The 27,500-nt window shown below is 40.0% G+C and overlaps 1 protein-coding gene across 1 annotated transcript in view; it reads left to right on the top strand.

Annotated features, from left to right (window-relative positions):
* The window catches only part of col25a1 (collagen type XXV alpha 1 chain), a gene marked incomplete at its 3' end in the record, with an annotated part of 147,445 nt that extends 123,742 nt beyond the window's left edge, over window positions 1–23,703 (top strand). The window contains exons 15-36 of the mRNA XM_080052367.1: window positions 3,996–4,028; window positions 4,577–4,612; window positions 6,669–6,713; window positions 8,835–8,897; window positions 10,578–10,646; window positions 11,906–11,950; window positions 12,705–12,749; window positions 13,006–13,083; window positions 13,602–13,625; window positions 14,837–14,881; window positions 15,043–15,087; window positions 15,586–15,666; window positions 15,766–15,828; window positions 15,976–16,026; window positions 17,403–17,429; window positions 17,596–17,676; window positions 18,039–18,074; window positions 19,028–19,081; window positions 19,246–19,299; window positions 19,453–19,479; window positions 21,589–21,675; window positions 23,656–23,703. Coding sequence (XP_079908493.1) covers window positions 3,996–4,028; window positions 4,577–4,612; window positions 6,669–6,713; window positions 8,835–8,897; window positions 10,578–10,646; window positions 11,906–11,950; window positions 12,705–12,749; window positions 13,006–13,083; window positions 13,602–13,625; window positions 14,837–14,881; window positions 15,043–15,087; window positions 15,586–15,666; window positions 15,766–15,828; window positions 15,976–16,026; window positions 17,403–17,429; window positions 17,596–17,676; window positions 18,039–18,074; window positions 19,028–19,081; window positions 19,246–19,299; window positions 19,453–19,479; window positions 21,589–21,675; window positions 23,656–23,703 — 1,137 coding nt within the window. The remainder of the gene's footprint in view (window positions 1–3,995; window positions 4,029–4,576; window positions 4,613–6,668; window positions 6,714–8,834; window positions 8,898–10,577; window positions 10,647–11,905; window positions 11,951–12,704; window positions 12,750–13,005; window positions 13,084–13,601; window positions 13,626–14,836; window positions 14,882–15,042; window positions 15,088–15,585; window positions 15,667–15,765; window positions 15,829–15,975; window positions 16,027–17,402; window positions 17,430–17,595; window positions 17,677–18,038; window positions 18,075–19,027; window positions 19,082–19,245; window positions 19,300–19,452; window positions 19,480–21,588; window positions 21,676–23,655) is intronic.
* Between the last annotated feature and the right edge of the window lie 3,797 nt (window positions 23,704–27,500).

The following is a 27,500-nucleotide window of genomic DNA, read 5'->3' as shown; positions in this document are numbered from 1 at the left end:
CGGACACACCGAGGGTTGATAGATATTACAGTGAAAGTCATTTTAAAAGAAAAATTCAGCTAGAGAAGAAAACTAGCGAGCATCTTAGGTCTTGCCATGTGGGAGATGCCAAAGTTAACAATACACAGCGCGATAAATGTGGTAACGCGGGGTGAGAGGTGAGCCAGTGAAAGCTTGTGTATGGCGAGCCAGAGAGACCCTCAGGGAGCGCACAGGGGCCGGGGCCAAGCTCTGGATGAGACAAAGGCAGAGATTGTTTTGACGGCGGGGGATCTGCCCAGTGTGAAAGAGAGTAAATGACAGGAAGGGATACACTCGGTTACATGCACGCACGCTCTTGGACACACGTTTAAGTGCACATCTTTCCTTTGCTTCTCGAGGGAAGACAATTTGTTTCTCTCTAGATCATGCATTTTAAAAGTATAAAGTTGATGGCCTTAGATGAGAGAAGATCTAAACTAGTCACTGGTGGAAGTACTTTAATTCAGTAACATACCATTGTAAAAGGCCTGAATTCAGGATGTACATAGATGTACAACTGTATTATCAAAATGTAACGAAGTATGTAACTACTTTTTGCTCATAAACAGTACCCAAAGTTCAGTGTTGTACAATTACTTGCTACATGCTATTTGATTAATTGTATTGTTAAAAGGCAGCATTCATAATTTTTAGAAATACGTTTATTCGATTTCTCGCCAAGAGTTAGATGAGAAGATTGACACTGCTGTCATGACCATATGGTAAAGCGCTGAGTGAATAGCAAGTTAGCTTAGCTTAAGGACTATAAACAGGAAAAACTCCAAGTAAGCACCATCCAATGTTAACAAAATGTACCCTACCCAGAAGATCATTTATCAACTCCCTAATATCTTTTTTTGTTTAATCTCTACCAAAACCGCACAGTAAAAAATGACAACTGGCCTTTTTACGGGTGGTTATGTTCCCAAATATTCCTTGGCCCGCACCAGTCGCCAGTTGCCTAGCTACTAGACCCCGGCCAGGAAATAGTCTGGCACTCCGGAGAAACAGCCACAACTGTTTATTGCGGGTTGGACAAACAAGACATAACGTGTTAATTAGCTAGCCGAAGAGAATCTTTGAGAATATGCACCACTTAATTACACTATACACTATAAAGTCCTGCATTACATAATCGTTTGAGGCCCTGAGTCAACATCTGTAACACTTACTTTAAGTTTGTAATGTGCTCACATGTTGCATTTTGCTTCATAAAGTTGTGTTCAATAAAACTGTCTGTAACTAATTGGCACACACACACACACACACACAACAAAAACATGGGCTGGGTAAATGTAACATGTATTTAAACATTGCACAAGCGCAGTATCTGATGGCATGTGTCCTTTTACTACTTTCCCACCACTCTTTATAAAGTATACATTTATCTAACACATTACCTGCTGGGCTTTCAATAATCCATCATCAACAGTGCAGAGAAATGTTTCCAGCAGCCCCTCTGCATGTCCATCTCTGGCCTCATTTAAAACAAATCATTACCGCAGTTAAAAGCGTTAGTTCTAAACCATTTACCTCTAATGCATTCCGCCTAAGTATTTAACTAGCTGTGAAATTAACTGTGACTCAAAATTCAAAACCTCGGAGATAGGAAAAATTCTTCTATAAAAATATAATAAATTAAATAAATAAATAGACTGGAGCACAGCCTTGATTTGGGGTTTTGAGAACTTCCAGGATGTGAGCGCTTGGCTCTGGCCGGTGTGGCACAGTGGTTGGTATAATTTTTTTTGAATCCCGAGATCCGGTCCGAGCTCTTGTGAACTGGCCCTATTTCAGCTGTTGGCAGCAAAGCCCCCTTTCTCTGCATGCCCTGGGAGCCAATCATAATCTGTGTTGCCTCACATGTATTCTAGCTTTGTGAGGCCGCTGAGTTTGGTCATCCCTGCTAATGGCCGTAATATGAAGAAAGCAGTTGTGTTTAGAAAGGCTGTGGTGACATTTAGTGGTTACATTTGTCGCAACTATGTCTGGGCTTTCTTTACTCGCTGATTAATTCCTCTACATCTCATTCGCTCTCAACATCAAGAGCGTACATTACAGGATTTTCACGTTATTATCTTTAAGTGGCGATATGCAGCGACACAGTTCTAGGCCGCCTATTATGAAGTGTAGCCGTGGTGACAGACTCTCGTCCTGAGCTGCTCTGTGGTGAAAAAAATCACAGGCTGTAGCCCTCACCAGGGTATAATTGGCCCTATTGGGACGTTTCAGCACTCTTGTGCCACACCTCAGCTCACCTCCCAACTCCCACCACTTTTTCCATCTCGTAGTTCTTCATTTGTGAACTTGTGAAAGCTCCCACTCGGTTCGTAGGCCCACTGTCACTTGCGCTATGCGTGACAGAAAAACGTCAATGGGGTTATCCAGTGTCAGCAGCAGGGAGTGAAGTGCTAATTGCTTGTTTAGCATCCTCCTGTTTTCACATGGGGTCATGGGGGCGTTTTTTGATTGAAAGTGAGTCAATGTTAGCTCCCGATGGTGTCATCCCGCTGAGGTTGATAATGGGGGAAAAGGTTACCTATGCTTATATATAGCTTATTATGAGCTTAATAAGGTGAGGTCTTTTATAGTTTATTTTTTATTGTGAGATGTAACAATTAGGTTCAGATGTGAGGCATTCTTGCATATCAATTCCCTGCCAATACGCAACAGGTGTAAACCAGCTCTGACTTTGAAGTTTGTTTTGTTGAAACAATCATTCAATCGAGACACAAACGAAAAGCCAGAATAACAGGCGGTTGGTGTGTGTTTAAAGTTTCCCCTGTTTTATTATAATTTGTTAAGGTCAACCGCAACATTACATCCTTCTTGTTTCTGAAGTATTTCACCAAACATATTTTTACTTGATCATGTCAAATCATATGAAAAGCCCTTTTTTTCATTCGGCCTTCTACAAATGTAATACAAGGAGCCTGTTTACACGGCTGGCTGTAAAACGTCCATCCTCTTTAGATGTGTACTGTACTGTGCTCTCCATAAAAATACATGAGAAAGAGACGAGGAGAAAATGCTCATATAAAAATATTGGAACGATAAGTTTTATGATTGGGATAGAGGCACTCTTCACCATGCAACAAAGGCCAGCTGTAAACAGTAACACAAGTTTATTGTCTGTGGGGAAAAAAAGCCTCAATTAAACGTGCCTTGTGTGCTATGCATCATAATGACTACCATAAAAAGCTGAGGCCGAGAAGGCATTCCTTTAAGCGACTTCTGAGTGCAAGGCGTATGTGTAACTAAACCACAGAGTGCACACCAGAGCTAAAGATCCAGTCTCGCTTTTCCCCACCAACCGCCCATAATTACGCTTATTGGCCCCTTGTTTTATGTATGTTTTTACTGTACACTGCAGTAATGTATTGCAGTGCAGTGCAAAGGGAAAGGGCATTGGATTCTGGATGACATTGCTGGAAAAATTTGATATAAGCAGCTCTGTTTCCTTTTGGTTCAGTATTGCTACCTGATGAGATTCAATGAAAAAAGATGGTTGAAATTGTTGCAGTCAGTGCAGCATATGTCAATCCCCTTTCCTCCTATAATGTTTCGTCTATATATCGTGTGTGATTTCATGTCGTCACCGGTGCACACAGCTGCTCTGACAGTGGGCAAACAACTCACTGATTCCCAGTGCTGTAGTAACAAAAATGCTTCCTCAAACATAAGCCTATTGAAGAGGTGCATTAGTCAATCTTTTTTCTAATTGGATTTTCAACCAATTTTGCCCCGGACAACTTTACAAAAGTAAACGCAGCACTTACGAAAATGATTTTTCCTGCATAGTTCAGTAAAAAATGTTCTTCTTTCATATTATTGTAGCCGCAATTGCAACGTAATGTTTATTCTTGTTTCCTACAGAAAGCCCCATCAACTTTGTAATAACCTCTGTCACTTCTGAACCGTTTTTCTGTGTTGTGCATTTTTTGTAATATTTGTTTGTTGCCCTCTCCTTTTAGGGAGATTCTGGCTCATCTGCGGCAGGCATCAAGGTAAGGGCTTAGCTTACAATCAAGGGCTTTCACTTCTCAATGTCTGCTTCTTGATCCTCCATCAGTTGCAGCAGCTGTCTGTAAGTTCAAACTCACTTAGTAGACATGTATGTGTCACTAAATAAAAACAGGTTTGCGCCAAACTAACTTATTTCTTACCCAGACTAGATTAGTTTCTACAACAGTCTTATACAAAGTATACTCCAGGTTTAACTATTGCTGTAACCAAGCTAACTAAACTAACGGCAAAGCTCATATCAGCTAATAACTAATATTGGCTTTCTAATATATGACCCATCTGTAATAGAGTTATATATATATATGGTACACACACATCCAATATAACATTATCCTAAATGAGCAAATAACATCAGTGAGGCTAGCTAATGTTAGCTTTATAATGACTGAAACTACATAGTAGTTCTAAGAACTAAGGAAGGACTTGAATACAAATGTAGTTATGGATTTACAAATAGCTAATGCAACCCAATCTAGAAATGAAGTTGTTGGCGGAGAAAAAATGAAAAAACAATTTGCATGTATTTCAGGGCGAACCCGGAGAGCCTGGACGAGGCGGATACAAGGTAATAACTGCAAGTTGATTCACATTTCCCTTTGATACACAGTAGATGGATAGTAGTAGGCCTACATGAATAGAAATAAAATAGATGTAGCAGTGTTGATAGTACAGGTAGTCATGTGGACTAGCCATAACTACATGCTATATTATTGATTATATAGTCTTTGTCAATGTTGATAATGGTTACTGCATTGATAAGAAACAATACAGAATACAATAGTCAGTTATGTGGAGAACAGACAGTTCTCATCATTCAATATCTGGCTGAACATTATTTCTTTATTTTTGCATCACTGTAATTACATCTAAACACATTTGAATGTAAAATTGTGAAGCTGTGTGCATTCCAAACTCAGTCCAGCCTCACGGTTTATAGAGTATTAAGGATGGTTATACATGGGGGGGGGGGGGGGGGGCTTTGGTACATCACAGTGGTCTGACTCCTTTTACATTTACTTTGGCTTGATACTGGTTTTGGCCCATACAGTGTTAAGGTCCCAGGGATGATACTTACACCTCTCTGGATGTACTAAATCATTTGGATGTTTTTTTTTTGCTTCATTTTATTGTGAGTCTAAAACCCCCGGGTCACCACATAACTTAGCATTGCAACAGTCGACATTTTTTGGTTGTTTAAGCAATGCTTGTTGGGGGTATGGTATGAGTTTGTGTTCTGGAGTAACTGTTAAGGCACACTCTACATGCCAACAAAGGAAATCGGAAGAATATCGCTTAAGAAAACACATGCTAATGAGAAACTAATTTTAAGAAAGTATGCAGGAGAAGAGGAGCTATACTTCCCTGCAAAATAGAAGTCATTACTTGTCCCTAGACCAGACATGCTGCAGAGATTGCACCAGTGCCTCCATTTAATTACACTTTTTAATCCCAAGTGCTGCACCCCATTCATTTCCAATTCTCCTTTCTCTGTTTGGACAGAAGGGCTTTTAGCAAATGTCTTTTTTTTTCATTTTTACTGCTGTGTTGCAAAGACATCACTCGTGTCCTAACACATTTCTGTTCGACTGCTTAATCTTATCTCTCATTTTACAGTCATTCTGCTTGACACACTTTCAAACTGTATTTCCCACATCAAACTCAAAAAACGACCACGAGATTGAGTTGTTGTTCCCTATTGAATATTTCCAGCGGTTGGAATTCAAGTGTTGGTCAAGTAGCAGACTAGCAATCCTCAAGAAAAAATACATGTATTCATTAGTTTTACAATGCTTTCATTAGCCACAATGGACCTTTACAGCCCTGTGTCTGATCCCCTGTGTCCTATTACAATTGATCACTCATGCAGCGCTAATCATCTTTCATTTGCCATAAATACAATGGTCTTAATAGAGCGTTAAATTATCCAGTGAGACATTTTGTTTTAAAAGTCGTGCAGAGGCATCACAAGGGACTTGACCTCTGCTTTAAACCACAGTTGAATGAAATGACGCAATGCGATACTCAAACTTCAAACTTAACACGTAACAGTAGTCTGGGCTTCTCAACTTCGACAATGACCCGACCTTGGTAACAGAGAAACAGGCCATCCCTCCACTACTTCCAGCACGGCCCAATATCTTAGAACTACTGTTAGCCATAGGCAGCTCTCTCAAACAAGCTTTCTTTGCTTCACTTTAATTCAAAGTATCTTGACACTTTTTTCCTCCCAGTAACCAGAGCTTTTCACACCTGTCCAAACCAATAAAATCCTAAAAGAATCAAACCCTATACTGCTCTTTTGTGAAGCGTCGTGTTATAACAATCACTAATCACGCTGTCAGTCAAGCCACGGCTGCATGATTTTTGGATGAAAGTGCATGTGTTGTAACTTCTTGCTAGCGCTTTACCGCAAGGCAAAAATGACAGTGAATGTACACTTATCATGAACAGCAGTCCCACTTTTCTGAATTACAGCAACTTGACATAGCCAGAGAAAACACAAATAGCAAATAAAAAAAGTGTGGAGCTAATAGAACCCCCTAAAGAGCCTTTTACAATTGGGGCTTGACTGGGCTTAGCTTGCCTTGGCTGTAATGTAACGTCACACTTTTCCTGTGTAGGGAGAGCCAGGACTTCCAGGGCTGCCTGGACTCCCAGGGATAAAGGTAAATTATTTGCTGTTTTTATGTACAGTCATCCCCCCCCTCCATTGTCCAACCCCGGTGTTGTCCGTGTCCATCCACCCATCATCACCACACCTCACGTATGACCAGTGGTGGACAAAGTACTCAACCCCAGTGCTAAAGTCAAAGTATAGATACTCATGGTCAAATATTACTCCACTACAAGTGAAAGTTACCCAGTCAAATTTTTACTCAAGTTAAAGTGCCAGAGTATTTGCTATTAAAGATGCTTAAAGGTGCTCCGAGGAACTTTCAGTTTGTGTTCATTCTTGCAACCCCTTTGGACAAGAGTGGAAGTGTTTTTACTTCGCCAGCTGTTGTTCCTGGGTGAACGTACCCATGACAAAGGCATTAAGGAAAACTATAGAAAAATAGCATTATTTGCACTGATGGTCTCGTTTACTGTTATATAACGTAATTTATGATCATCGGAGGAAAAATGAGACAGTTTCAGAAATATTTAAGTTCCTCCTGGCACCTTTTGAGGATTCAAAAGTGCAAAGTGTAGACTTCTGCTAGATATAAGGAAAACGATTTAAGTGGACTCGGTTTCCAACAAGACAAAAGTCCAATTTGTGTCTTTGAAATGTAGTGGAGTGAAAGTCTGTGAAGTTTACAAAAAAGCAGATACTCAAGAAAAGTACTCATAAAAATGTACATGAGTTCAGTACTCCAGTCAATTCACTTGGTTACCGTCCACCACTGTGCATGACACGTTGAGGTCTCATAATATTGCTCTTCCTGCCTGTGTGTGGGGTTTGTACCTGCTTCCATCTACTTGAGTGACACAGAGGCCCCAGTAATACCTATATAGATTCAGTGCCCAGAAAAGCAAATGGAGCTCAGAGGCAAAAAAAACTGACATGGCCAAAATAGTCAATGCTTTTGATCTGAACATGCCAGAAGCCAGCAAGAAAAACTATCTCATTAAGGTTTGTGGAAAGTAGCAAGAGAGGGGCATGAATGAATGATTTGGAACACAACGTCCCCTGGCAACAACTTCACAAGTCTATATATTCCCTGGAAGTGGCATCTAGAGACTCCGTGCAAATATGTGTCAAAAGAACAAGACAGCTCGTTAAGGAGAGGAGATTTGATATTTATTTGATTGTTTAGAATTGATCAAACCCGGCTTTTATTGGTTTGGTATCATAAAGAAAAACAGCGGCCGATGGTGAACCTAAATTACTCAAAAGACGAAGGATAATTCACTGCCATGTTTATGTTTAAAGAATGGCAACCCCACCCTCAATGGATCATTAGCCAGAAAATATAGCACGTGAATGCAAGGAATGCTCACACGGGCATGATGAGATGACGCTGGTTGCTGCTTTGGTATTTTGTTGTTCTCTTTCCTGCGTGTGCTCGTAATGTGCTGGCCTTGTAAAAAAATCCCTTTCATTTTACATTTTATACACTCCTGTTTTTACTTAAGAGGGCCTGAATGCTTGATGGATTCTAACAATATTTCTGCTAACATAGCACTCACCCATTCTGAGCTGGGCTTGCACTTTTGTTCTGCTCCGCCTTTCTTGGCTGTTTTATCCTATTCCAATGTTTCAAAGTTTGAAAAAAGCAAGTGTCCGTTACCTCACCAAGGGCTTCCAAAACGCCTTAACCACTGTAGGTTAGGAACTCTGGTCTCAGATGGCGAAGTAATATATTCCCATTAAAGTTATCCCACAATCAAATGCAATGCAAATAGAATCAAATAAAGCTTCACTGGACGCTCATTAGTGAAAGTGCAAATGCTAAAAAAACGTTAAAGCCTCTTTCGTGAGTGGTGAAGTTGATGTTTGCTCACTCTTCAAACACTTGTGTGTGTGCCCTGATGAGTTTCTAACAAGGTCTATCCTCACATATATTAAGGCTCATAAGACGGAGTCGTTAATATATGTGACACCAGGGGATAAATTAACGAGCCATTTATCATTCTTGTCTTTGTCTGTGATTTATGTACAGTAGGTGTCCCTAAGTGTGTGTGTGTGTGTGTGTGTGTGTGTATTTGTGTGCGTGCGTGCGAGCAGTGAGTGCATGCCTGTCGTCTTGAATATATTTGCCAATGCATCTTCTGTGTGTGTGTGTTTTTTTTTCTCTCTTTAGGGTGAGCCTGGATACCTCGGCCCCCAGGGAGAGCCAGGGCTACCAGGTCTCCCAGGAACTAAGGTGGGGGGACATCTCAATATGGTCACAATGTTAGTGAGGTATTTCTTCTGCAGAGAGCAGTGACAAGGAGCATAATTCACTTCAGCTTTGACTAAGCTTTAATACATCCTGTCGCTGCCATTGTTATTGGAATCACTAATTCCTCTGGAGTTTATTGTCTCGTTATCCAGTATTATCCCTTTAGCGTGGTGATTAAGCCTCCGTTGCTTCAAAAATGTCACTTGGAAGTGGCCAGAATGAGCTAATCCTCAACACTCCCTGTGAGTCTTGACATTATCACACCGTGGAGCCAGCAGTGATGATCCAGACACACGACAATTAATGTCCGCTTTGTGCTCTTGTGCCAAGCTGTTTGCAGTTCATTTAATAATCAAGACACATTTAGTCTTGTATTGTACTCTGGTGTCTCCCTGCTGCTTTAAAGGTGGGGTCAGCCCTTCTGGAGAACACTTGTTGTCACAATCAGTGAATATTTTCACGATCAGCTTATTTGTACGTACTGTGTGTGAGCTGACAAATCAGACAAATCCAGTGTTACTGCACAGCCTGGGCTCTGTAAAGGGGCATGTTGCTAGCTACGATAGGCCCCCTTTGTTTACATACCTGTTTACAAAGCCTAGGCTGCGTATTAACACCAGTTTTTTCTTTCAGTGCATAAACAGTATGTACAGGTAGCGGATCATGAGGTGATATTCACTGATTATGACAAAAAGTGAGTAGGTCAACAAGCATTGTCTGGAATTGCTGACTCCACCTTTAAAGGTTTAAATCAACAAGGGGCTCTATCTAACTTTTCAAGGGGGGGTACTGCTGTAGTTATCTGAAACATTTTTCAAACTAAGTGTCTGCAGGTTTATTTTCACACCGGTGCAATAAAGTCATCATTAGAGAGTAGCTATTTGAAGAGAAAACCAAAGCCTAATTGGTTCAGCACTTCTGAATAATGGTTGTGTCCCATTCGGTTTAAAGTATAAGCATACGTAATAGAGAGTGTGGGCTTCCAGTTATACCACACCTTCCTCTATTGGCTCCCATATGTCACTTCTCATTGAGAGGGAGCATGCACACAGTTCTGAAAAAAAATTGCATTTCTCATTACATATTCAACTTCAAGGTGGAGTCAGCGATTTTGGAAAACGTCTATTGTCAATATCACTTCTTGTCAAATCAGTGAATATATCCTCCCGATCCGCTACCTGTCCATACTGTTGTGATTCACTGTTTTTGACAAAAAGTGATTTTGACAACAAGCACTCTCTAGAATCGCTGACCCCCCACCTTTAATGACAAAGACGGCTTTACCTTTTAGGCTCGTCACAAATAAAAACAACATTTCCCTTCATCGGAGGTCATGATCCACCAGAAAGCAGACCACCACTTGGGCAAACTCAGCACAAATATCTAGGATTCACCACGCAAACCTGTCGAGTCAGCAAACGCACTAGGAGGGTGGGGAACTGTCGTAGTAGATTCCTCTGTGTTGTCAATGCTGTATCACATTAAAGGGATATGCAGTTCATGCATTGATGTTCAGATAATGCATGACGGCTCTACTGCTGACTATAGAAGAAGGAGCTGAGCCTTGATCAGCACTTCTTCTCCAAGACACTTTTTTTTCCCCCTCAGGAGAACAGCGGTAACTCAGATTCATGTGTGAGCAATTTGTTCTTTCACTTACAGGGTGAGAGAGGCGACCACGGCCCACCAGGAAAAGGTGACAAAGGAGAGATCGGAATAGTTGGACCTAAGGTTAGTCATACACAAGGACAAAGAAATGACAAAAATGATGTGAAGAAAATAAAAAACGTAAGGCCTCTAGAAGCCTGGTTTAAAAATTGTAAAATCAAAAAAATCAATATATGATATTAAAGTTGGGTGGCTTAATAAGCTTCCACAAAAACCAGATTGAAAATAAATGCTCATAAATCATTTAAAACTTAGTTTAAAAAATAAAAAGATTTATTACTATGACAGGACTGTGTGGGCGTGGCCGTATCAAAGAGTCTCCATTGCAACTCTTCAACATTGTTAAAGAGTTTCGTGCAGAGAACTGCCTTAGTTGGTTCAACATACTTATTGTGTCATAAGAACCATAGCACAGCCCGCCTCATCTAAACCACATTTCTGTAAAGTTCATCAAACTTAAATGACATACTCCATAACATCTTTAATTTGGAATGATAAACATGCACAACTCTTTTCAGATGCCTACTATCATGCAACTAACTCCCTGAATGACATAGTCAGGAGGATTTTATGGATTTGGGTTTACAGGGGCTTTAACAGCATCCTACTTGTTCACGACTGCCTTTCCATCCGTGTAACACAAAGATGTTTGCTGCCACCTAGAGCCTTGAAATGGAAGCACACACATACACATACACATACACACACACACACACACACGCACACACGCTATACATTCCCTGGAGTTTAAATTAGGAAAAAAAAGCAGCACAATACATTCCCATAGCATGGATTCATTATATTCACTCATGTTAACAAAAGAGATCTGGCTAAACCATTATAGCCTGTAATAAGTTCAAGGCTTTTTCCCCCCGGAGTCCGCTCAGAGTAAACCAAGTCTAAATGAGTTTACCATTGTTTATGTCTGGCAGGGACCCAGCAGGTAGCTTAAGCTCCACTCTAAACTCAAGCGACCCGCAGATCACTTTGGCATCCTATTAGAAAGCCCCAAAGTGAAGGCCCCCTGCGTGATCAATGCCAGAGTCCAAATAAACAGTCTGTGCATTGCGTGGCAGTCATGGCACATTGAAAGCGGGTTATTTTAGCTGCAGCTGAGAGTGTGTTTGCTCTCTGGGGGAGGAGGAGTATGAGAGGACGATGATATTTCCTTTGTGAAATATGCACTTTAAATGCATTGTGGTTTCATGATGAGATTGGATGGAACTCATAAAGAGAGTTTATTTTATGGTATTCAATTTTGTGTTTATATCTCAAGCGCTTAACTCTTTTTTATCATTTTTGTTTTTTTAAACTTATTGCAGGGTTCTGAAGGAGAGGCGGGTACACCTGGTCCTAAAGGGTCAAAGGTGAGTGTGTTTTCTGTTTTCTTTAACTTAAGGTGACCACACCGTCCCAATTAGCTTAGCCTTCAATTAGATTTTGCAGGTGCATTTCAAAGCGAGACATGGCATGCAAACATAATTTTTTTCAAGCAGAAGCAATTTTGCGATTTTTAGGATAACCAGCTTCCATAACATTTCGTCTTTCATACTGTTGTAAATAAAGGTCCACAATGTAGGTGTGTATTTGACCCAACCATATCTGTTTGCATCTGTATATTTCTCCTATACAACCATCTTAAACGGCCATTTTTTTTTCAATACTCAATTCTGATTTATGATACATTTGAGTTTTAAAAACATCCTGAAAATGCATGTGTAAGACCTGTACATACATAGCATTTTTTTTGATTTATAAAATGACAAAAGGCTTTATCCAAAAACTGTTCCGTAAAAAAGTTGGACTCTAATACTATGTGAATATGAAATAAAGATTTGAACTCTGGCTTTATCCAACATTTAGATTTTTGGTTGCAAATTGATGCATAACTAGTAAGACATTGCCATATTTGCAAATGTATTCAAACATTTCAGAAAAAAACTGTTACGAGAAAAACATAAATGTTTCAATGTAAGAAATCAACTGGCAAAGTTTCAAGATTATATCTATAATTTAACAATGTTAAGCCTATTAAGCGTCTTGTCGTTATATGAAGTTATGTTCACCAAAATAATCTAATAGTAGCAGCATTCTGTTGATCATGTCTGCCTGTCTTCTCAGGGGGAGTTTGGAGATAAGGGAGACTTGGGATCCGTTGGCCCTAAGGTAATCCAGTAAAATTAAGTTGAATACCTCTACTCTCCCTTGTCCTGCATGATATCATTATGTTGCATGCTGATGTCAAAATGTCAATTCCCAGTGACATGCCACACTTCTGGCATTCGCTTTAAGTGTAACTACACATGTATCACCACCAGGGGGCAGCAGTAAAACGTTAGCCCTTGTCCACACACACTGATATTGGTGTTATATGTTTTTCTATCTGATGCCATATGTATGTTTTTGTCTATAAATATTGCAGGGCCCCCCCGGGCAGAAAGGAGACCAAGGAGCCACTGAAATCATCGACTACAATGGAAACATCCAGGAGGCTTTACAGGTCAGACAAGTCCACACACCTAACTCAGCTCATTTCACATCATTTGTGTTGCTAAGAATCTACAAAAGGAGATGATACAGTGAAACTTGAAACTTGTTTTTATCATTGAATAAATGATACCGTCTGTCTGCAATGCCATAGTCGCATTTGAACTCTGTTTCTGTTGAGTTACATTCATATTTACGGTGAAGGTGTTGTGGATAGGCAGCTAAGTATTTGCCTTCAATCAAATATGTTGTTGATGTCTATAAATAGATACCCAGAATCTTTTCACACTATAAGCCAAATTAATCTGAATGAAATGTTTTACATTTTAAAATTCCTTTTTCTATATTCAGCCTTCAATTGACCCCTATGCAGGCTTAGGCCCTATATAGCCCCTATATGAAAAAGGATCACATGTTCTTGAATAAATAACTCATTCTGAGGCTGTAACTGTTTAGACATGTGCTGACGCAAAGGTTTCTTTCCTATATGTCATGTCTCCTCCCCATTTCCACTCCTTTGGCCCACTGCAGAAGATAACCACTATTACAGTAACGGTAAATAGGATCTGTGTATTCTGTCGTCTCCACGAGTGATTCATCCTTGTCTTTGCATGGGCCCAACCCCGATCCCCTCCCTGGTCTCTGCTTTGTGTAGCTGTGCTCACCCAGCAACATGTTTGCTTAGCAGTGAAATAAAACAGTATGCCTATGCAGCGCTGTGTTTGTGCTTCTCTGTGGTCAATGATAGAAGAGTCACTGGTTGTCTCCCTGGATATGATAAAGCCTTTAACTCACTCCTGCTTTATTACCCAATCTGCAGGCGCTGTCTTGATCAGGAACTGTGAACAAAATATAGTTTTAAAGGCCACCGGCAAAGTATTTTTAGCTAAGAAAGCTAAACGTAGCAATGCATGTTTTTTTTATTTTCCAGTGCATAATCCTAATGAATCTGAAATAAAAATGTTGTTCACTAAGTTTTGGGATAAAGCGCAATGTCGCAAAAACAAATGAAGGATTAACTTATGCCTCACTATGTGAAAGGGACACATTTTTATTCCAGAACTGATGAAGCAACATAATTTGCATGTTTACCATACACATACTGACCTGAAAATTCATTTGAAAAACTCTACCTTACATTGGGATTATGTTGGTCAATTTGTCAGGAAATGTGCATGTTTAGGTCACACATCCTAGTGTAGCTCTTAGTATAAAAGCTACATACGCTAAATGTGGAAAGGGTGTCAAATTTTTAAAAACGGCATAGGTCTACCCAAAAAAATAGAAACTACTCAATGTGGGTCGTGTTTGAAAAGTAGCACTAATTTATTATAATCAAATTGATTGTTCGTTCTGAGGTTTTGATTGCGAATACACAGTACGATTATCTCCCATCTCCCAAAAATTATTTAATTTCACGTTTAAATCTAATTGAATCAATGGTTTAAGTCCAACTGGATGGTGTAGAAAGTCAAATCAGTTTTGCAACCCCTCCCCTCATCTGTTAATGATGATCCTCATGTGCTGTAGCTAACATGTCCTTTGACTTTGGCATGTGTGTGTGTTTCAAGTTGAGCGTCATAGTTCATAACTGATTGCTAACACGTTTTGTGCTGTTTGCAAGTCATTTCATTGTGATGGTCAGCTCCAGATGTAGTTCCCCTGTATTCAAACCATAAGCTGATATGGAATTGATGAACCCCAATCAAAAAGCATATTACCTCACTAAAGAAGAAACCTAAATATATCTCCTTTTTTTTCTTCAGGGTCCTCCTGGGCCGGCTGGGCCAATGGGACCGCAGGGTATGAAGGTAAACTATCTCTATCGTGCCCCTGCTTGAGCTTTTACTATCTACAGTATGTTGAAAGTATCCTTTGCAAATCTCACATGGAGACAGGCCAACTCTGGCAGCTGCCAAATCAAACCGGTTTCAACTGGGGATTTTAACATGTCATCTTCTCCTCTGTTTAGGGGGATCGTGGTATGCCTGGTCTCCCTGGCCTTGATGGTGAAAGAGTAAGTCCATTAATTCATGTATGGATTAGTTGAATTGGTTTACGAATACCTTAAAGGTGCTCCGAGGAACAATCAGTTTTTGTTCATTCTTGCACCCCCTTTGGACAAAAGCGGTAGTGTTTTTACTACTCCAGTTGTTGTTCCTGGGTGAGTACCCAAAGGCAAAGGCATTAAGAAAAACTATGTAAAAATAGCATTTGTTGCACTGATGGTCTCGTTTGCTGTTACATGTAATGCTCGATCGTCAGGAAATATGAGACTATGAGAAATATGTTTCAGAAATGTTAAAAAGTTCCTCATAGCACCTTTGACCTAAATTCCTTTTATATAGACTAAAGGCTATCACATGAGGAAGAGAAAGAAGCCAACCTAATCAAGAATTTTTTTCGTCCTAGTGTTTATTGCTATATACACTCGTATGAATATCTACAGTGAGTGAGTAAAATATTTAAAACATTGTTCCCTATATAAATATTTTGTTTTGCCCTCCAATCACAGGGCTACAAAGGCTCCAAAGGAGACATGGGAATGCCTGGAGCCTCTGGGGACAAAGGAACAACTGGTTTACCCGGTCTTCCTGTAAGAACCTGTACACACATACAGCGTATTCTAACTATTTTCTGACAAAAACAAAAAGTCTGTAAAATTGTTGTTTATCATCTACATTGTCTCCCTTAGGGCGTCAACGGGGTTAAGGGGGACAAGGGAGATTCCGGTCTACCTGGTCCTCAAGGTCCTTCAGTAAGTCCCAAATCAAAGATCTGACTAGACATATGACATAATGTACATATGACTGCAAGCCTTTGTAAAGTTCTGCACTTCACACAATCAATTGTGATTATTATGAATCAGGTTGGTGATAAAATATAAATTTTTCGATATTTGCAGATAAGCGGTACTCCAGGGCCACCGGGGCCCCATGGACCCTCAGGACCCATGGTGAGTGTTTCTGGGCGTGCTCACAACAACTTTGTTTAGTCTGGTTGAAACCAATCCTGGAGCTTTTAAAACCCTTGGTACGGTTCATTTTGGTTGGTTTGAACGCAGTACCAGACTCTGGCCCGCTTGAAAGAGGTGGTCTCGGGTTGTATGCAAGTGAATTCTGGAGCGGATCATCTCTGGTGTGAACCCCATCTGCACTAATCACAGGAATCGTAGTATTCACGCATCATTTTGACCTATTTTGCATAATGCATTTCATTAAATGCATGTGGTATTAAGTTATTTAGCGCACAATGCCAAAGCCTAAACTCATATGCTCCGCCCGCTACAGTCTACTGCTACTGTAACGTGGGCTGACAGAGGAAAGTAGCACTACTTTAAATAGATTATGTCTGTTACAATATGTGTTCCACATTACATTACAAATAACCCTCTGGTGCTCTGTGATGTAGGCAAAGTTAGAAATTACGAGGGATTTGCATTTTCACTCTGCAAAGTTTGAGTTTGGAATGTCCCAACACTTCCTTAAATCTTCGTGGCATTCATAACCATACTCCCATGGTATTATTGACTCTGGATGATTGCTCGTAATGTAAAGAGTGGTTTTATAATGTGTCAACACTCCAAACCTTACCCCTCCCTGTAGTGAACTAGCACAACCCGTGTGCACGCAGGTCTCTTCCCATTCTTTTCTTTGCAGAGACTAAAACACACACAACAGCATACTATGATCACGGATAAATTCATCACAATGACGCACACAAGGCAAACACAGCACTATACTCCACTTTGAACAAGTCCAAGCAACTGTGGTTATTCTTAAACAGCACAGCTTTCTCTTGAAGAGCTTTAATGGCTGAAGGAAGGGAAATAATCATATGTCTGCCTTTCATACTGTAATAAAAGTGGAGTCAATGATTCTTGAGAAGGCTTGTCGTCAAAATCACTTTCTGTCAAACTCACTGATTATCTACTCATGATCTGCTATCTGTCCTTACTGTGTGTGCGCTGTTAACTGTAAGCGGGCATGTTGCTAGCTACGGTTGGCCCATTTGTTTACATACACTATCTTTACATACCAGTTTACTAAGCTGTGTATTAACACTGGATTGTTTTTTTCAGCGCACACATTTTGACAACAAGCATTCTTCATTATCACTGGCAAAAAAAGTCATTACGACTACATAAATAAATACTCAAATGTGTCAACTCTATTTCTCCTATAATCACATAAGAACATCATTTGGGCAAAAAGAAAAGAGAATAAGAATGTACTGTATCTAAGAGGTGGAAATAACTTTGTTTGTTTGAGACGGGGAATAAAGATTATGGATTATAAAAACTAATATTTTCCCATGTGTCCATGTCTTCAGGGCCCCCATGGTTTCTCCGGACCGAAGGTAAATCTCGATAAAAGCCACTTCAGTGTAAACAACCTTTGTTTGTCAGTCAATCTAACCGTTACTCTCTGTACGAGTGAGAAGCAGGTGTATGTGTAATGTGAAACTGTTTTATAACATTGAAAAGACAACTACACTTTCCCTTTTTTCCTCTGTCTGTTTTTAGGGGGAACCTGGTTTGCATGGTGTGAAGGGAATGCGAGGGGAAACCGGACACAAAGGGGACCGTGGACCTCTGGGTCTCCCTGTAAGTACAGCCGTGGTGCACCCAACCGCAAAGCCCTGTCTTTTTTTCCCTCAGCCATCCAAAGAAATCTCTCAATTCTGTTCAAGCCCTGTCTGATTTTCTTGTTTGAGTGTGTGTTTGTGCATCAGTGCGTGTGTGTGTGTGTTTTTGTGTGTGTTTTGTGTGTGCGTGTCCATAGGGCCTTTTCCACTTCCTGTGCTCATTTTCATTTGCCCATGCTGACTATTTGTTTTGCGACGTCCCTGTAATGGCCACTGTAATTTAGTTGTTGTAAACCCTGCCATCAACCTGTCCTAATAACAGTGTTCATCTGGTACTAATCCCGCCTTGTTCATGTCACTCATACCTCCATAACCACACAGGGAGCCTCAGGCTTGGACGGCAAGCCCGGAATTAGGGTGAGTGTCATGTGACCAAGAGGCTTCACTACCCAACTCATGCCTATACTCTTCTCCCTCCTCACCCTCCACACAGTCCCTGTTTACACTCAAATCTTTGCCCGACATCACCCCCATTCAAATGTATTACATTGTGCTCTGAAAAACGTAAAGGTGGAGTCAGCGATTCTGTAGAATGCTTATTGTCATAATACTTTTTTTTGTCAAAATCAGTGAATTTCGGTGAAACAATCTGGTACAGTGTGCGCGCGCTGAAAAAAATATAGTCTTAATACACAGCCTCTGTAAACGGGCAAGTTGCGGGCTCCGTTGCCCAACCCCCCCCCTCCCCCCCCCCCCCCCCCCCCCGTCTCCCTATGTTTGTTTACATCCCAGTTTACTGAGCCTAGGCTGTGAATTTACACTGGATTATTTTCAGCTCACTCTGCTAGCGGATCATGATGAGATGTTCACGGATTTTGGCAAAAAGTGAATTTGACAAAAAGCTTTCACTAGAATAGCTGACTCTACCTTAACGTTTTCTAAGCTTGTTTTCAGACTTTTACATCTTAGCTAGGTCTCATGAGTTGAGTTAAGGCAGCCACACTGAAGTTAGTTTTCAGGATAGCGACCATACAGAAAGCTGCTATTTTTCAAGGCATTTCAAGGCTCTCGTCTTGTCCCGTGTCGCATTAACTCAGCATTAACACAAACTCATACATTAACTGTGTCAGCAGTGTTGTAAAATGTCCTTTTTTTAAGCAATGCATGTGTGGTAGCACCAGCAGCTCTGTGTGCTGGTTGTAGGTCAAACCAGACGTGAACATTGATCAAATTCTGATGTTCAACATGATTTTTGATGATTTGATTTCTATCTGTTATTTGTTTGGGGAAAAAAATCTACTTTATTTTGAAAATACCTGCCATAGTCCAATGATTATGTCAACTCATAATTACAACCCCCCTGTTTGCAGGGCACGGATGGGCCTGTGGGTCCAGCTGGGCCAGCTGGGCCGAAAGGGGACATAGTAAGAGCCACATTCCATATTGACCTTATAGCTGCCTGATGATGCATGAACATTGGAACTTTTATGAATTTTTTTGAAATAATTGTATTAAGCACTGGCTTCATGTAAAGGGCCTGTGTGCTGTATGTTTAGTGTACCTTCAACACTGTATTTATTTGTATCAGGGTGAGAAAGGAACGCAAGGCGAGCCAGGGCCTAGAGGACCCTATGGACTACCTGTAAGTAGGATTAGGATATTATCATATTGAAGAAAAATGATATCTACTTTGTGTTGAGTAAAGCTAGTTAGGTATTACCTCTGTGTGAACTTATGCATTTATGTTGCAACCAGATTCATGAAACATACTTAAACCACTGTTCCTTCTTTGCAGGGAGCTGCTGGAACACCAGGCTTGGATGTAAGTCTCCTAAACTAAATTTATTAGCTCAGTTGAGAGACAAAAAAGCCACCAGCATTAGTTATGTCCCTGAACTGAATGGCTTCCTCCAGTATAGTAATAGTGAGAAAAGAAATTCTACAATCATACACAAATCATCCATTACAATTGTCCAACATTATTCATGTTGGTGTATCACTTCATATTCATCATATACCTGTACAGATACACTTTGTGTATATTATGTGTGCTCCAATCGTAATGCTATTTCAGCTTATCAGTAGTGTGTCCCCACTCAAGCTTGTGACAAAGACTTTATGTCAAAATGCCTTAAGCTACATTTTTCATAATGTAAAAATATTTCATATGTTGCAATTGTTTCAGGGGAGTTACTCCCTTATATACAAGGCAAATAGTATGTGAATGAACGTTGAATACAGAACACAGTAAGAACTTTCTTCTTCTTGCACGTCTCTCCACTTTCTTGGCTTCAATCGATTTGACTTTTTCACACTCTGCCAGCTTCTGATTGTTTTCCTCAGCTTTATCAGGCCAAAGACTGGCCTGTGTTGTCTGTGCACGGTAAATAGCCTTTAAGTGGAGTTGTACTTTCACAGGGGTCGCCGGGCTTAAGGGGAGAGAAAGGCGACATTGGGGAAACAGGAGAAAAGGTATAGATGTAGAAAGGCTATGATGGCTTGTTAACCCCCTTAACATTACAGAGGACTGATGTCAATGGACAGTGACAGCAAATATAGAGGTGTTGTATGTAGTGGCATTACTTAGATTTTTATCTTAAAGTTGAGTTTTTCTCTTCATTTTGATTCACTGACTAGATGTGGCACAGCTGTAAGGCGAAACGAAATGTTGAATACAAAAGTAATGAATTTCTTCTATTCTTCCAGATTAAGGTAACATGATAATTTAAATCCTTTTTTGAGGCATTTGTAGTTTCTCAAGAGATTTACTTAAATTATAGGATCACTCCATTAAATTGTCTTTGCATAAAATATCATCGCCAATCCTCTCAATCCAGCTTTTTGTTCTCCACTTTTGAAATGATTTTTCATCTCATTTCTCCAAGTCACAAGTAAAAAATAAAAATAAGATATTTCAACATGTGAGATCAGATAAGTCCATTGACAACAGGGTCTTAAAAGTTCCCATGTTTTATTTCTGTTGTTGCCATGCATGAACATACACTTAAAAACGTTTGACTTCCATGAGTTCTTGAGCCTGTTGCTAACTCCCCCTCGCTTGTGTATACAGTAGTTTACATAGGTTTCACTACCTAATCTGTATTTCCCCACATTACTAACCCTTCTAGTGTGATCCCTGTACGTCTCAGATGTTTGAAAAACTGTATCCCATTCCTTGGTATACAAAGAAACAAAGAAATCTATATTTATATACTGTATTTACCATCCATTTTCCAACTCAGATATGATCCTAGTTTTGCTTCTTGGGATTAGGCAACAACTACCAACAGTTTTAGTTAGGAAGGTTAGGTCTAATGTTTGCTTCCAGGTGCCTGAAAATAATTTAGTTTTGATTTATGATGATAGAATTATTCAACATAATCATAACATGTAGAGAACATATTATTCTAAACCAACTGCAGGATATGCAAATGTAAACAAATCTCCCTCCCTTGATACTGCATAGTGCACCTTTAAATCACATGTTGGTAACATTTGTTATCCAGATGATTCTGAAACTGTTATTGTGTATTTTGTTGTTAACGCATGCATGCATCGAATGACCTATATATAAAGGGATACAGTTTGAAAGTTTTCAGTGTGTAGTAGATTTAATTCTGTCCTTCTGGAGGTGTTTTCCCTGACACTCTTTCTCCTCCTTTGTGCCCTTGACACCCCTTTGTGGCGACCAGCTCTGTTCTTTACTCCTTCCCACTGTACTGTAATATTCCCCTTTTTCTGTCCCGAGGAATGTTTTCAGAGTCCTGTCTGACATCCCCTCCTATCTAACATTGACTTAATGTCTCTCCTTCTCCTTTTGTGGGCCATCGCCTGCCTTTTCTTAATCACTCCCTTTCCCTAATAGCATTGCTGTCCCAAATGTTAAACCCTCAGCAGTGATGTTAATGTGACCAAACTGTTGTATCCACAGGGGGAGAAGGGAAAGAAGGGGAAAAAGGGGCCTAAGGGCGAGAAAGGCGAACAGGGTGCCCCTGGATTAGATGCACCTTGCCCATTGGTATGTCCTAACTGTGAGCCCGGGAAATCGCTCTCCCAGCCGCATAGTAGAGCAGTCGTCCCAAACTAAGGATGAGCGCCCTGTTGGCTACATAGATACCCGGCTTCCAGCAAACCAAAATCCAGTGTTAATCCATAGCCTAGGCTCTGTAAACGGGCATGTTTCTAGCTAAAGTGGGCCCCCTTTGTTTACATAGCTATATGGCTGGATGGTGGTATCAGCAAGCTCACAGGGCCGCTCGTCCTTGTGTTTTTCCGTCACTGTGGACGGACGCCAGGGGTTAAGGGTCACCCCACCTCTCTCCCAGTAACACTCCCAGGTCGTCTTTGCAAACAGGGTTTCCGGGGATTTAAGGGTGAAAAGGGGGAACCAGGGCAGCCAGGTCTGGACGGGCTGGATGCCCCATGCCAATTGGTACAGTATTTCTTTTCTTTCCTCCACCTCTTGCCCATGCATGCCACTCACCTTCAGCCATTCCTAAAAAAAAAAAAAAAAAGCAAAAAAGCATGCCAAACCCACGCATGACTTTGAGAGCTTGACATTCATGAACACAACTTATTTTTTAATCACAACTACATTTTTTCACTCATGAATTCTTCAGAAAACACAACAACAACCAAAGAAAACAGCATGCTCCACCATATACACCACACTAACTTCCTGACCGCAAGCAGCCTCTTTTAGATAATACACATGATTACTAGTGAAATATATAATAAAAAAATAAACAGATACTTAAATCTATCCCTCTAACTGAATCCTTCCATTCCCTTGATTAAAACTGGAGAAGAAAATAAACGAGTTCTGCTTAATAAAAAAACCTGTTTCCCTTCAGCTGATTCCTTCATAGATCTTCAGTGACCTTTTAACCTAACGCTAACACAGACTCCTTTACTGATGGCCATGGACCCCCTCCTCTACTCTGTTAACTCTCCTTACCCCTCTTCCTGAATGTGTACCAATTGGGCCAGACCATGACACGGAGAGAGAAAAGAAAATAAACCTATATTCAGACCTATATTCAATATGACAAAATCAAGGGTGTTTTTCTATGATGTTTATTGCTGCTGAGACAATGCTGTGTAATGCATGGGAGTTCTAACACCATGGGTAGAAATTGTAATGGTAAAAGCATAACTTTAAAATGCCATAGTGATTTGATTATACAGTATTCGCATGTTGTGTGTGTACACAAAGAAATTATTTATAGTGGGTAAGTATATATCACAAACGTCATTTCATCAAATTGCATCTATACCTTCATGTGCTTGAAGCAGCCGCATTAACTTTGTTTTAAAACCAACTCCCTGGTTTTGTTGCCGCCATTTTGCCTCAGATCACTGAATTATATATATATACATAGATACATATCGATTTGCATGAGTTATATCTTTTTGTGTTTTACATGCATGAATGAGAATGTACTCTTGCAGTTGCCGTTACATGTAATATTGTGTACGATTTTATTCATCACAGTCAATAACGCGGTTTGCTAGATACTGCACACTAAGTTCCTGTACTATAGGAATCTGTTTGAAGAACTTGGTATGGCATCTAGTTCAATAAGTCAGAGAGAGTTTGCACTGTTTGCATTCAGGCACTTCCTTCCGCAAAACTGTGTTTATTAGATAGTGAAGCAAACACTGAAGTCAACAGCTCCAAATGAAGCAAACTATTCCAATGTTGATGCCTTCAATAGCCGGAAACCTAAAAGACAGCGGTAACCTGCTTGTGACCACCAAAACAAAACTTAACTCATCCACATGTATTTTACAAATTTAAAAAAATAAATGCTTCTGTTTGATGCAAGGTTTAATTTACTCCATTTGGCAGTTTGATTCAGATAAATTGCCTGGATGCATTTTTGTCAAGCATAGCTAAAAACGTGTTCTTGTTCTGCATCTGTTAAAAGTGAACCCTCCAGTCTTGTTTAAGTCCTCATAATCTTTTTTTCTCCCCCTGTTTCTCTTCTGTAAACAGGGCCCTGATGGATTACCAATGCCTGGGTGCTGGCAGAAGGTAAGATGAGTGTATATAAGGAATATGACAGATTTCAGTAGTACAGCCACACATTCAAAGAGTGAACAATATATGGATGTAGCACCCACTCATTTAATAACGGCCAGTAACATATTAACTGCCAATTGCTTAATATTATTTAAGTTTTAAATGTAATGGAAGCCAATAATGTAGTCACTTGACAATAACGTCATTTATGAGCCAGTAACATCATTACTTTTCACCCATAATTTAGAGTAGGGACTGTTTGTGTGGTCAGGTATTTAATCAGGTATTTAAAAGAGGCAATAGGAAGGAATTGTGATACGTTATAGCCAATAAATCAAAAGAAAGTATATTATTATATTATCGGCTCCAGTTATAGCATTCTTAAAGGATTTTTTCATAGCCCGTCCAATAATATATGTAATAATCATGTATGATAATGTAGGCTAATAACTTAGTTATAACGTTATTGGTTCAGAAATGTAATTACGTTACCGGCAAGTCACTACAATTTCGGCTTTTATTACATTAAACACTGCAAAATGATTATTGGCAGTTATGTTATTTGCTGCTACAATTGATAGTCAAATGTATCCTTAAGCACATATGGATGTGGAAAGTGTTCCTATCATTTTTGCTCCCCTCCTTGTCATTTTGTCACGTTCATGTTGGTTTGGACTCTATGTTTGCATGGGTTTTCAACGTATGACTCACTGTGTCAAAGTAGACTGTGTACATCTCAGCCATGAAACAATGTCCATCTTCATGTCCTTCTTCTTCTCCTGTGTTTTTTCTTGCAGTGATCACTCTAACCCGAAATCGCATGGAGTTTGTAAATAATGCTTCTTTTATGGTATTTATAGTTTTTTTTTAATGGAGAAAAAAAAAAGTCTAAAAGAAAAAAGAAGTTCTATGTGTACAACTGAGTTTCACGTCCCCAAAACGCTGCTTCTACTCACATCTCTGTGTGGAAAAACAACAACAACAACAACAACAACAACAAAGCAAACGTGTGTGTGTCCGCTCTTCTCGCATCCCACATTTTTGCGGTGGAGTTCAGATCCTCGGGGCCTGGGGCGGCAGGAACTTGTCTCTGTAGTCTTTGCATGGCTTAGACTGGAGCGCCACGCCCACATTCTCCTGGGCTGTGATTGGAGGAGAAGTGGAAGGAGGAGGAGGATGTGGAGAAAAGGGGAATCTGGACTGGCTCTCTTTAACACCAAACGCTAGGTGTTTTTTGTGTGTCGTCTCGTCTTCAACAAAGCTCACCGGCCGATCATGCTGCACCATTTTGTAAAAGAGAAAAAAAGATATGACTGTACCAAAACAGAACATTGCACCCCCCCCCCCCCCCTTGACCCCTGCAAAAGCATGAGTAGTATACTGAAACTATATTTATATGTACTGTACATACATGTCACTGTTTTGTTTCGTCACGGCTTCTGCAGAAAAAAGAAAGGCAAAAAAACGACTAACATAAAAAAAAACACAACAACAACCCAGAGCTCTGAATTAGTAATGTTTTTTGCTTTCCTTTTTCAATCTTCAAGGGAGTCACGCCATGGCTGGTAGCCTGAACCCTTCCCCACTCCTACAGAGGGTCAAGCTGTTGGTTATTGTTGCTTTATTGTGGTGATGCCTGCAGACGGTATGATATCAGCAGGTGTTCACTGTTGCATCATCATCATCATCATGGTTAGTGTGCTGCCCTTCTAAACAGCCACACGTCTACCAGACAAAGAGGGGAGAAGTTAGCGGTCTAGCTAGCTGACTGCACTGAGCGGAGTTAGGTTGGGACAGACATGCCTTGGACCGCCCTCCCTCCCTCTCCCCCCCACCACATCAAAGCACCGGGAATGGATACTGGATCTGTTTCCATGGAGATCGGCCTTAGCGACGGGCCTCTCCTCACGGGCAACGCTTCACGGTTCTATACTGAGAGCGTTCACAGAATGCAATCACGTCTTTTTCTTTCTTTCTTTTTTTTTGTTTTCTTTTTTACTTTTCATTCTTTAACATTGTTTGTATTTTTGTGTATAATAGCCTTTGGTGCCTCAAGCTTTTATTCATTCCTTTATCAGAAAAAAGAAATGTACAACTTTATATCATATTTTGAATTATTAGGAACGGGTGTTGTTTCGTCTCAGAAGGGGTAAGCTTACAGTTTGCGAGAGGTGTGAAAAAAGACACACATTGCGGACTGTTTTTCATGTGAATAGTTTTTTTTTTCTGGATGAAATGTTATGGAGGTTATATCCTTCACTCTGTACGTCCTCTGATCTTAGTCTTGGTTCTTTGAGGAAATCATTGTTTGTGGCGAAACACATTGTGTCAAATGTGCAAAAAAAATCATTCTGGACTTCGTACGGTGTTGTCAATTCACTGCATGTTCACGGTGTGTTACTTATGGATTTTTCTTAAATATTTGAAAGTAAGCATTGATTTGAGCAAGAGTATCAGAAGCATTGTTCCAGGGCTGATGCAGCTCTAACGACCGCAACAATCAGATTTATTTTTGTGATTATGGGTTAGGTTGTAAGCAGAACAATCTCAGTTGCGGTACACTGCTCTTTTTACATCTCATGTAATTGTCTTAAACATATACGTAAAACATGTATTAAAGCGCAAGAAAAGCTCAATTAGACCGACATAGTTAATTAACCTCCATTTATACATCACAGTCTAACTGGTGGCCAGTCATGTCACATTCCTTCCAGCAAAAAGTGGAGCTGTAGGTCAGCTATAGGTTCATATATTTCACCATAGTTAACTCATCTTTTTCATTTCTTATATTTAAATTGCCTCCCGACATAGTTAGCTGCTATGCAAGGCGATACTTCTTTTCTTCAACACTAGAAACATGCATGAAGGGTTTACTGTAAGGTCAGGAAGTGAAAAACCAACATTCTGTTGTGACGTAGCAGCAACCACAGGTGGAATTGGAGAAGAATTGATTCCCTTATGGTTTCTGTTGTGATTGTACAGTTCATCTCATGGTTAATAAGAATGGATGCACATCTGTATAGATTATAATGGTGCTATCTGATAGTAGGACAACAACATGCGACTCTACCAGTGGCAAGAACTACACAACAGGTTTCTTTATTGTTGTTGGGTTTTTATGTATGTAACAATTTTTACGTTTTTTTCTGTGCATATATTTGTGTATTTGTCTCAGTATTTTAAGTGGTACATTATTTATTTTTCTATAATTTCTTAAATGGAGGCATTTTGGTTCTTAACAGCATTCCTTTTCAGTTGTTTTGGCTTTTGATGTCGATTTTTTTCCGCGGTGTCTTTGTTGAGATAATGGAGAGAATTTTCAATCATGCTAAGGCGCCACATAACACTTATGGAATACATCTGCTTTTATTTAATTTTGTGAGCGTCAAGAAGCTAACCAAGACGACAAAGTACAGATGGCCTGAATGTTGACAGGCCCAGCCAATGCAACTGAGCAAAGCTAAATATCACAGCCTTTTCCTCATGCTTTCTCTTTTCTCTCTTTGCATTGAATGTAGTTTGATATATGTATAGTGGATTATTAATGTACTGTTAAAATGTTTGCTCATTTGACAAGAAGTGCAATTTATACTTTTGGTTAATGTGTGTAGCATGAAAAAATGCAGCTGAATGGATAGCTCCATTTGCTCAGTCGTGCTACCCTGTATTACCACTACCTGGAAAGACAATGTTTATTTACCAGAAGACAACGAAACAAATGTATACATGGACCTTTCATTAAATATCAATTTGTGATTGGTTTAGTATTTCCTCAAATACCATCCCCAAACTCCTGTTTTCAATCGTTTTCTGTTACA

The sequence above is a fragment of the Ammodytes marinus genome (assembly GCF_949987685.1).
Source record: "Ammodytes marinus genome assembly, chromosome: 23".
NCBI classification, from domain to species: Eukaryota; Metazoa; Chordata; class Actinopteri; order Uranoscopiformes; family Ammodytidae; genus Ammodytes; species Ammodytes marinus.
This window is presented reverse-complemented; position numbering and strand designations above follow the sequence as displayed.